At 44.4% G+C, this 11,247-nt stretch overlaps 3 protein-coding genes across 11 annotated transcripts in view; all 3 read left to right on the forward strand.

Annotated features, from left to right (window-relative positions):
- Positions 1-11,247, forward strand: part of LOC111962393 (synemin, intermediate filament protein) — a 244,348-nt gene that overhangs the window by 128,289 nt on the left and 104,812 nt on the right. The gene's annotated exons all lie outside the window — the stretch shown is intronic.
- Positions 1-11,247, forward strand: part of LOC111962398 (myocyte-specific enhancer factor 2A-like) — a 315,332-nt gene that overhangs the window by 33,369 nt on the left and 270,716 nt on the right. The window lies entirely within an intron of this gene.
- Positions 1-11,247, forward strand: part of LOC111962399 (myocyte-specific enhancer factor 2A-like) — a 95,322-nt gene that overhangs the window by 33,367 nt on the left and 50,708 nt on the right. For all 3 annotated transcript variants that reach the window (XM_070443047.1, XM_023985465.2, XM_023985466.2), the window contains exon 2: positions 5,276-5,446. In XM_070443047.1, the coding sequence (XP_070299148.1) occupies positions 5,393-5,446 (54 nt within the window). In that variant the 5' untranslated portion in view covers positions 5,276-5,392. The remainder of the gene's footprint in view (positions 1-5,275; positions 5,447-11,247) is intronic.

Below are 11,247 nucleotides of genomic sequence, written 5' to 3' on the forward strand. Positions count from 1 at the left end.
TGTGAAATGTCAGAATAATAGTAGAGATAATTATTTATTTCAGCTTTTATATATTTCATYACATTCCCAGTGGGTCAGAAGTTTACATACGCTCAATTAGTACTTGGTAGCATTGCATTTAAATTGTTTAACTTGGATCAAACGTTATCGGGTAGCCTTCCATATGCTTCCCACAATAAGTTGGGTGAACTTCGTCCCACTCCTCCTGACAGAGTTCTTGTAACTGAGTCAGGTTTGTAGGCCTCCTTGCTCGCACACGCTTTTTCAGTTCTGCCCACACATTTTCTATAGGATTGAGGTCAGAGCTTTGTGATGGCCACTCCAATACCTTGACTTTGTTGCTTCAATATATCCACATAATTTTCCTACCTCGTGATGCCATCTATTTTGTGAAGTGCACCAGTCCCTTCTGCAGCAAAGCATACCCACAACATGATGCTGCCACCCCCGTGCTTCACGGTTGGGATGGTGTTCTTCGGCTTGCAAGCATCCCCCTTTCTCCTCCAAACATAACAATGGTCACAATGGCCAAACAGTTCTATTTTTGTTTCATCAGACCAGGGGACATTTCTCCAAAAAGTATGATCTTTGTCCCCATGTGCAGTTGCAAACTGTAGTCTGGCTTTTTATGGCGGTTTTGGAGCAGTGGCTTCTTCCTTGCTGAGCGGCCTTTCAGGTTATATCAATATAGGACTCTTTTTACTGTGGATATAGATACTTTTGCACCTGTTTTCTCCAGCATATTCACAAGGTCCTTTGCTGTTGTTGTGGGATTGATTTGCACTTTTCGCACCAAAGTACGTTAATCTCTAGGAGCCAGAATGCGTCTCCTTCCTGAGCGTTATGGCGGCTGCGTGGTCCCATGGTGTTTATATTTGCGTACTATTGTTTCTACAGATGAACGTGGTACCTTCAGGCATTCGGAAATTGCTCCCAAGGATGAACCAGACTTGTGGGGGTCTACAATTTTTTGTCTGAGGTCTTGGCTGATTTCTTTTGATTTTCCCATGATGTCAAGCAAAGAGGCACTGAGTTTGAAGGTAGGCCTTGAAATACATCCACAGGTACACCTCCAATTGACTCAAAGATGTCAATTAGCCTATCAGATGCTTCTAAAGCCATGACATCATTTTATGGAATTTTCCAAGCTGTTTAACGGCACAGTCAACTTAGTGTATGTAAACTTCTGACCCACTGGAATTGTGATACAGTGAATTATAAGTGAAATAATCTGTCTGTAAACAATTGTTGGAAAATTACTTGTGTCATGCACAAAGTAGATGTCCTAACCGACTTGCCAAAACTATAGTTTGTTAACAAGACATTTGTGGAGTGGTTGAAAATCGAGTTTTAATGACTCCAACCTAAGTGTATGTAAACTTCCGACTTCAACTGTAACTCTTACAGCTGTGAACAAGTTGACTTCACATCCATCAAGCAGTTAACCCACAAGCATTTATTTAAGTTCAGTTATGGATTAACTTTGACATACTTTTTACTTGGACTTTTTTTTATGTGTAGGCAGCTATGTGAAAAGGTTTAGTAATCGACACATGCTACAGATGTACTGATACATAATGCATCAGTGAAGAAGAAAATAAAAACAGTACAGGTGTTGATTGTCTGTCTCCCATCTGGTGTCTCTTTTGAGAACCATGCTTTAACATTCACCAGTTGTTATGCATAGATTTATAACACCTTTTATTATGCTAAAACGGATCTGAATATTTGTAATTGCAAACAAACTTTTACTGTGTTAAATGTTATTCATACCCAGCAAAAATGATCCAACTACATCCTGTATATAGCCTGTATATAGCCTTATTATTGTTATTTTATTGGGTTTAAAAAAATAAAAAATAATAATAACTGATTTAGTAAATATTTTCTGAACTCTTATTTTTCTTAAAACTACATTTTTGGATAAGGGCTTATAAGTAAGCATTTCACAGTAAGGTCTACCTGTTGTATTCGGCGCATGTGGCAAATAAAATGTGATTTTTGATTTGATTTACAGATAGAATAAGGAAATCTATTTCTGTGTTTTCTTCAGATAGTAGCTGTACCAAGCAGAGTGCAGTAGCAAACCTGGTGTCTGAGGCACCTCAGCTTGTCATCTCATATTTACGTAACAGAAATGTCATGACACAAGGCATTATGCCACAAGAACCTGCACTGTACTAGACTGCTATGACAGATCCTCTCACAGTTTAGAGACGAGGTGGAATGTGTGTGTTTCACTGTCTTCAGATGTAGGCCTACAATTGTACAGTAGTGTCAAGAGAAGCAAGTCAACTGCTCTTCAAAGCGAGAGAGACGGACAGAAATACACACTCATACAGACACACACGTAGAAAAAGTGTCAGTAGGAGTATTTGGAAACAGTGAATGAAAAAGAACACTATCGTTCTCACCGACTTGTTGTGATGTGGTTTAGGGAAATTCTTCATGGGGCTTTGCGTAGTTAGTTTCCTTACTGTGGACAGCCGTGCGTGGGTTGGGGGTTGTTGGCTAGGTGATCTCATGTTGAGTTTGCCTAACAGTGGTTAGATTCAGACAGCCAGACACTATAATGCCAGTGTCTCAAAGCCTAAAATTACTGTGTGCCACTGGAACTGGCCATTTCTGGTCCCATGATGTTAGTCAGCTCTCACTGCTTTTTGGTCTATGGTAACCACACAGTAGTCTATAGTGCTAACTGTATCTCTGCTGGACCAAGGCTGAATACTACAATGTTAACCTTGCCCAGAGGTTCTGTTCTAAGGGAAATAGAAGCATTTTTCCATTTGCTTGTAAATTATGTCCATGTGTCAATGATGAATGCTCTTCCAGGGAGATATCTATCTCTCATAGAGCAGAGATCAAAGTTCACCGGGCCTGCTGGAGTCTGAACCAGTGACCAGGTTGGCAGGTTACAGAGTACCTCACGTGGGAACTACCTCATCCACCTCAGAGGATTTAAACCTGACTGGGTGTACTCTTAATCATCTGAAGAGCAAAGCTGGCAGCGGCCTGGATCAGATGAGGATTTTATTTTTATTTAATTTAGTTATTTAACCTTTATTTAACTAGGCAAGTCAGTTAAGAACAAACTCTTATTTACAATGACTTCCTACCAAAAGGCAAAAGGCCTCCTGCGGGGACAGGGGCTGGGATTAAAAATAAATGAAATAAAAATATTGGACAAAACACATCATGACAAGAGAGACAACACAACACTACATAAAGAGAGACCTAAGACGACAACATAGCATGGCAGCAACACATGACAACACAACACTACATAAAGAGAGACCTAAGACAATAACATAGCATGGCAGCAACACATGACAACACAACACTACATAAAGAGAGACCTAAGACAACAACATAGCATGGCAGCAACACATGACAACACAACACTACATAAAGAGAGACCTAAGACAACAACATAGCATGGCAGCAACACATGACAACACATGGTACAAATATGATTGGGCACAGACAACAGCACAAAGGGCAAGAAGGTAGAGACAAAAATACATCACGCAAAGCAGCCACAACTGTCAGTAAGAGTCTCCATGATTGAGTTTTTGAATGAAGAGATTGAGATAAAACGGTCCAGTTTGAGTGTTTGTTGCAGCTCGTTCCAGTTGCTAGCTGCAGCGAATTGAAARTACGAGCGACTTAGGGATGTGTGTGCTTTGGGGACCTTTAACAGAATGTGACTGGCAGAACGTGTGTTGTATGTGGAGGATGAGGGCTGCAGTAGATATCTCAGATAGGTGGGAGTGAGGCCTAAGAGGGTTTTCTAAATAAGCATCAACCAATGGGTCTTGCGACGGGTATACAGAGATGACCAGTTTACAGAGGAGTATAGAGTGCAGTAATGTGGCCTATAAGGAGCATTAGTGGCAAATCTGATGGCCGAATGCTAAAGAACATGTAGCCGCTCGAGAGCACCCTTACCTGCCGATCTATAAATTACGTCTCCGTTATCTAACATGGGTAGGATGGTCATCTGAATCAGGGTTAGTTTGGCAGCTGGGGTGAAAGTGGAGTGATTACGATAGAGGAAACCAAGTCTAGATTTAACTTTAGCCTGCAGCTTTGATATGTGCTGAGAGAAGGACAGTGTACCGTCTAGCCATACTCCCAAGTACTTGTATGAGGTGACTACCTCAAGCTCTAAACTCTCAGAGGTAGTAATCATACCTGTGGGAAGTGGGGCGTTCTTCTTACCAAACCACATGACCTTTGTTTTGGAGGTGTTCAGAACAAGGTTAAGGGCAGAGAAAGCTTGTTGGACACTATGAAAGCTTTGATGTAGAGCGTTTAACACAAAATCCAGAGAGGGGCAAGATGAATATAAGACTGTATCATCTGCATATAAATGGATGGGAGAGCTTTCTACTGCCTGAACTATGTTCTTGATGTAAATTGAGAAGAGCGTGGGGCCTAGGATCGAGCCTTGTCTGAGACAGCAGATGTTCTGACTTTAAACACTGCTCTCTTTGAGAGAGGTAGTTAGCAAACCAAGCCAACGACCCCTCAGAGACACCAATACTCCTTAGCCGGCCCACAAGAATGGAATGGTCTTTGGCCAAGGAAGAGTGAAGCTCTGTGCTCGGTCTTCACAGGCATCTTAGGAATACTTTTGACTGACTACTGGTGTACATATGAGAGTAAGACAGACACAGAGAGCGAGCGAGAATAGGATACATTTTTTGTTATTAAAGCTCTGTGATTCTGTCATCCTGCTACTGGTTGTTAGGCTTAAAGATCAAAGCCAGATATACCCAGTAGACATGGACTTGGTTGGGAGTCAACACCAGCTCCACATGGCAACTTGTACTTCAGTAAGAGCTTAATGCAGTCATTTCTCACATAAAATGGAAAAGATAATTTCACACTTATGTATGAAAAGCTCTTGAAATGCACTTTTATCATTGGTTCTGAATCAGGCCTATTCAACACTAAAGAGCAGATGAACTTATAAATTGCGTTTAGCATTTTCCGAACGGTTTCTCCTTTAAGTCTGAAGTGTTCTGACAGTGGCTCCAGCTGCTGTGGAAGTGCAGGTGAGGAGATAAGGTGCCATCATGTTCTCCGGTCTGTCTCATAACCTCTCTGTATGTGTCAGGGAATGGAACACAGAGCCATTGGCTGCTTTGTTGTGCCTGAGAAGAGATCACTGGGTGTTATGTTAACTCTGTTCTCTCTCTCTCTCTCTCTCTCTCTCTTTCTCTCTCTCTCTCTCTCTCTCTCTCTCTCTCTCTCTCTCTCTCTCTCTCAGAGCCAGAGAGAGAGAAGAGAGAGTGTTGTACAATGTGCTAGGAGATAAGGAAGAAGACGAGCTCGGTAGTTTTTCTGATATTCTTGAGGTGTCAGAGAGACCGAACAGAACGCAGAGATGGGACGGAAGAAGATACAGATCACCAGGATCATGGATGAGAGGAACAGGCAGGTCAGTGTCACCCCTCTCACCTGCCCTACACTCAGCATAAAGATGCCTCTCTCTCCACACACAAGCCAATGGCAGCAGGCTACTCCCACTTGTCTACCTGAGGCCTACAGTGTTGTTCCGCTTGGAGTTGAAAACAGGAGTTGTCTTCTCACCGCTTACCACCTTTGGTGAATTCTTGACAGGGACTCAAAGTTCCCACTGACTTCACAGGATTGTATGTTTTCATATAGCAACCATTTCTATTTGAGGTTACACTTTTCTCTGGAATGAATTGGTGACTCAAGTATTTTCAATCCAATAAACACCATTTATTGTTGTAATAAATTAACATTATCCAGTCCTTTAAGAGAAAGTATATCTCTCCAGTTTAAGGGTTGGAGTAAAATGCCATTTCTATATTGGGTAATATTTTGGATAGGATACCTGTTCTATGGAACTGAAGCTGCTGTCAGTGACAATATGAATCTGAACAGAAAGTCCCCAGCCAGATAAACAAGAACCATGACATTTTTTTGTCAGTGCAGCCTTATTTACAGACATGATTCCCCCGCTACCCTGCAATTTCAGCAGGAGAAGTTGATGAGGCAGCAGCAGTAGTATAGCAGGCTGCAGCGGGGGCTGCTTGGCGTGGGAGTGAACCCAGAACACTGAGCAGTGAGCGGGGCGAAGTGGGGCGACTGCGGCCTCTCCACACTGGAGGGCTTGTCCGTTGGCCTGACAGGGCCCCTCGCTGGGCTCCGCGCGGCTCCATGCGGTTGCAGCTGCTTGGTAGTAATTAGGAGCAGCCACTGCACCACACCACCCTCTCATTAGTAGGGTGGGTCAGTTAGCCGGACACAGAGTACGCTTCTCTCCCTCAACTCTAACTGCCATGGCTCTGGTACTGGCCAGCCACAGAGAGGAGAGGCCTGCCCTGGAATTCACTCTGTTTGCCTGCTCACGCTAAATATAACCCCCTTAAACAGTACAGTACCGTCCTGTCTGCTCAACCACTGTCTGAGGCCGACTGTATCTGTGGAGAACCGAAATCCCTAGTTTTCTTATCTCTGCATTACATATGTAGAATATGTAGATATATGTCAGGTAGTAGGTATTCCTGTGAACAGCAATGTGTTTGATATTTTGCATTACCCATGATAAAGTATGGAGATGTGGTCTTTGAGCCCGATCCAATAGGATTTATCCTATTCGCACCCTCTCAAAATATAATTTGCACTCTCTAGTGGGTGAAACAACTTTTATGCCATGCACACAGAAAGCGAATTGAGGTTTTGCTCACCCTCCCGAGGGTGATAACATGAGACCTCATGCCCCTTCTCCTCAATGCTGCACTGCTCCCGCTCCCCCCATGTCTCTGACTGTTACTGTGTGGGATGCAGCTCAGCCAAGTGCAAAACCAAAATCTACATGATGGGCCAATTATCAGCATAACACCTGTTTCTGGGTGGGATCCAAATAGCAGTCCAGGTGAGAGCAGGCTCCTGCCAGAGCATTATTATCTGCACCATCTGCACTGACCTGTGACATCAGCAAAAAAGGAAAAGGAAGTAAGCGACAACATCAGTTCAGGTTGTTTCTGATTGCTAAATTGGCTGTGAACCCTCAGGATTATCAGTTTAGCTAACCAACGCGATATCTCAGATACCATTGGCTCGATTTTGATGAAACTTGCGTGAATGATCAAATCAAATCAAAGTTAATTTGAGGGCAAAAAAGGTATTAGGTGAACAATAGGTAAGTAAAGAAATAAAAACAACAGTAAAAAGACAGTGAAAAATAACAGTAGCGAGGCTGTATACAGCAGCGAGGCTATAACAGAAGCCAGGCTACATACATGCACCGGTTAGTCAGGCTGATTGAGGTAGTATGTACATGTGGATACGGTTAAAAGTGACTATGCATATATGATGAACAGAGAGTAGCAGTAGCGTAAAAGAGGGGTTGGCGGGTGGTGGGTGGCAGGACACAATGCAGATAGCCCGGCTAGCCAATGTGCGGGGGCACTGGTTGGTTGGGSYAATTGAGGTAGTATGTACATGAATGTATAGTTAAAGTGACTATGCATATATGATAAACAGAGAGGAGCAGCAGCGTAAAAGAGGGGTTGGGGGGGAACACAACAGAGAATGGTATTTAGTCCGGGTAGCAATTGATTACATGTTCAGGAGTATTATGGCTTCGGGGTAAAAACTGTTGAGAAGCCTTTTTGTCCTAGACTTGGCACTCCGGTACCGCTTGCCATGCGGTAGTAGAGAGAACAGTCTATGACTGGGGTGGTTGGGGTCTTTGACAATTTTTAGGGGCTTCCTCTGACACAGCCTGGTTTAGAGGTTCTGGATGGCAGGCACCCTAGCCCCAGTGATGTACTGGGCCGTACGCACTACCCTCCGAGCAATTGCCGTACCAGGCAGTGATGCAACAAGTCAGGATGCTCTTGATGTTGCAGCTGTAGAACCTTTTGAGGATCTGAGGACCCATGCCAAATCTTTTTAGTTTCCTGAGGGGGAATAGGCTTTGCCGTGCCCTCTTCACGACTGTCTTGGTGTGTTTGTACCATTCTAGTTTGTTGGTGTTGTGGACACCAAGGAACTTGAAGCTCTCAACCTGCTCCACTACAGCCCCGTCGATGAGAATGGGCACATGCTCGGTCCTCCTTTTCCTGTAGTCCACAATCATCTCCTTAGTCTTGGTTACGTTGAGGGATAGATTGTTATTCTGGCACCACCCGGCCAGGTCTCTGACCTCCTCCCTATAAACTGTCTCGTCGTTGTCGGTGATCAGGCCTACCACTGTTGTGTCGTCTGCAAACTTAATGATGGTGTTGGAGTCGTGCCTGGCCATGCAGTCGTGGGTGAACAAGGAGTACAGGAGGTGACTGAGCACGCACCCCTGGGGGGCTCCAGTGTTGAGGATCAGCGTGGCAGATATGTTGCTACCTACCCTCACCACCTGGGGGCGGCCCGTCAGGAAGTCCAGGATCCAGTTGCAGAGGGAGGTGTTTAGTTCCAGGATCCTTAGCTTAGTGATGAGCTTTGAGGGTACTAGGGTGTTGAACGCTGAGCTGTAGTCAATGAATAGTATTCTCACATGATGCGTCTTACCATAGAGATCCATCATTTACAAAATCACACTGATTGGCCTAAGGGGGGCGCTGCATCATTCGTGGGGGACGACATGTTTACCGTTGCCTTGTTTTTTTCCCCAATATGATTTTGAAATGTCACACTTCTTCATCTCCCAGAATGGTTATCAGAAGAGCCCAGGCGCTGCCATTACTCTTCTATGAGAATAGGGCACACTGTGAAAACACTTGGAGTGCTGCTACAATAAAACTTCAGCATGATAATGTGATGTGTGTGTATCTTCTCTCTATGGACCATGAAACACACAGTCCCCTTTCCCTGGGGTGTGCTCCTAACCAAGGGGGAATGGCCATTAGCATTCAGGCTCATTATCAGAAGACAGTTAGAATCTTTATCCGCATGGCTTCACCGCCAGCAATCCGTATTCGTAGCATTAATGGGGAATAACGGCATATTTCTAAAATGTGACTATGTTTCTAAACCCCTCTGACTTGTTGTAGGACTGTCTGTCAAAGTGTGCACCTCTCTCTCTCACTCAGCTAGAGCTAGAGCTAGGTCACAGGGTTACACAGCCCCCCACTACAGCGCAAATATGCAGAAAATATAAACGTTTTGTTACAGTGAAAAAATACTAAATTCGGGAAGTCCAGTCGATTGTGAGATATGGCATATACATTTTATATGATAAATTTGGGTCGCGGGTTCACATTTTTACATTTTCTGAGATCTCTGCCAAGCAAGGAGGAAACAGCAGTCAGCTCATGCAACAACACACGCAGGAGGGGACTCCTCATAAACACAACACACCGGCAGTTTTCAAAATAGCCTACAGACTTTAGCACATCACCCAACACAACACACCTTTCACTATATTGTCAGAAGCATCATCAGACCTTGGTAGCAATATATTTCATTTGTTTTTCAATGCACTGGAAACCAAGCAGAACATTTTGGCCTCTAAAGATGGCATCGTAGCCACACAAATACATTATAAGGTCATTGTCGGCCTCCCGAGTGGTGCAGTGGTCTAAGACACTGCATCGCAGTACCACTAGAGAGTCTGGGTTCGAGTCCAGGCTCTGTCGCAGCCGGCCGTGACTGGGAGACCCATGGGTGGCGCACAATTGGCCCAGCGTCGTCCGGGTTAGGGGAGGGTTTGGCCGGCAGGGATGTCCTTGTGCACTAGCAACTCCTGCGGTGGGCCGGGTGCAGTGCACGCTGACATAGTCGCCAGGTGTACGGTGTTTCCTCCAGCACATTAGTGTGTCTGGGTTAAGTGGGCATTGTGTCACGAAGCAGTGCGGCTTGGTTGGGTTGTGTTTCGGAGGACTTACGGCTCTCGACCTTCACCTCTCCTGAGTCCGTACGGGAGTTGCAGCGATGGGACAAGACTGTAACTACCAATTGGGTACCATGACATTTAAAAAAAGGAAAACGCACTCAGTTAGACCAAAGGGGGGGGGGGGGCCTAGGGTGTAGCATCATAAAATAATTCTATGGTCATGAAATCTAGTCCAATGAAAAAGTGATTTGGTTATTAATACATTTTAGAGAATTGAAAGATGAGTCAATCCAAAGGAAGGCAAAGAAACAATCCTAAGAAATGACATAGTTTTACATCTCTGCCCTGAGCTCTGCATGGCTCTTTGCCCTGAGCTCTGCCTGAGCTCTGCATGGGCTTTTGAGGCTAATCTTTCTGCCATAAAGCGTGAAAGGTCAACAACCCTTCCAGAGCACGTTCCAGTGTTGATGTTAGGAAAACACCCTGCTGCTGTCCTGCAAGCGTCCCTGTATTACCACCTATTTAAATTAGGAATTACGGCAAATTAATAAAAAATTTTCTATGCTCCTAAACCCCTCTGACGCATTATTGGACTGTTGTCAAAGTGGGAGAGCGAGGTAGAGCTAGAGAGAGGTACGCGAGGTAGAGCTAGGAGCGAGGTATAGCTAGAGCGGGTAGAGCTAGAAGCGAGGTAGAGCTAGAGCGAGGTAGAGCGAGGTAAAGCTAGAGCGAGGAAGTGGAGGTAGAGCGAGGTAGAGCGAGGTAAAGCTATAGCGAGGAAGAGGGAGGTAGAGGAGGTAGACTATAGCGAAAGGTACGTCACCAGGTTATGCAGTCCCCCACCTCACTGCAGCGCTAGATAGAACTTTGTGGAATAATGCGAAATCTACGAAAAATATAAACATCCTGTCACGAAATGACTGAATTCTGGAAGTCCAATCGATTGTGAGATATGGCATATACATTTATGCGATGAACTTGGGTCACGGGTTCACAATCTGCCAAGCAAGGAGGACAGAAGCCGACCTAATCCTATCTCCCACTTTTACCTTGCAACCCATTGAAATAATGTCACGTGTCAACAGCCCCCCCCCCCCCCCCCCCGCCACATCTATTTCTATGGGCACAAGCACTGTTCATGACACAAACTATTCACAACCCTCTTGTTGGCGTAGAAAAAATGTGTTTAAAGCTTATTTCCTGCAATTATACACATTTTTGTATGTCTAATGTGTATTCATGTGATATTTGAGTGACTCGAACATTATGCAAATCTATGGGCTAAAAACATAGCTAAAATGTGGGTGACACTTTGCTTCAGTATACATTTCTCAGGCTCGTTATGTGTTTTTTCGCGCATTGGACTCGTACCTAGATGGACTCGCGCCTGGTAAAATACGTTATAGCGTATTCACACAATACTATTCAAAATTATA

Source organism: Salvelinus sp. IW2-2015, linkage group LG4q.1:29 (genome assembly GCF_002910315.2).
Source record: "Salvelinus sp. IW2-2015 linkage group LG4q.1:29, ASM291031v2, whole genome shotgun sequence".
NCBI lineage: Eukaryota > Metazoa > Chordata > Actinopteri > Salmoniformes > Salmonidae > Salvelinus > Salvelinus sp. IW2-2015.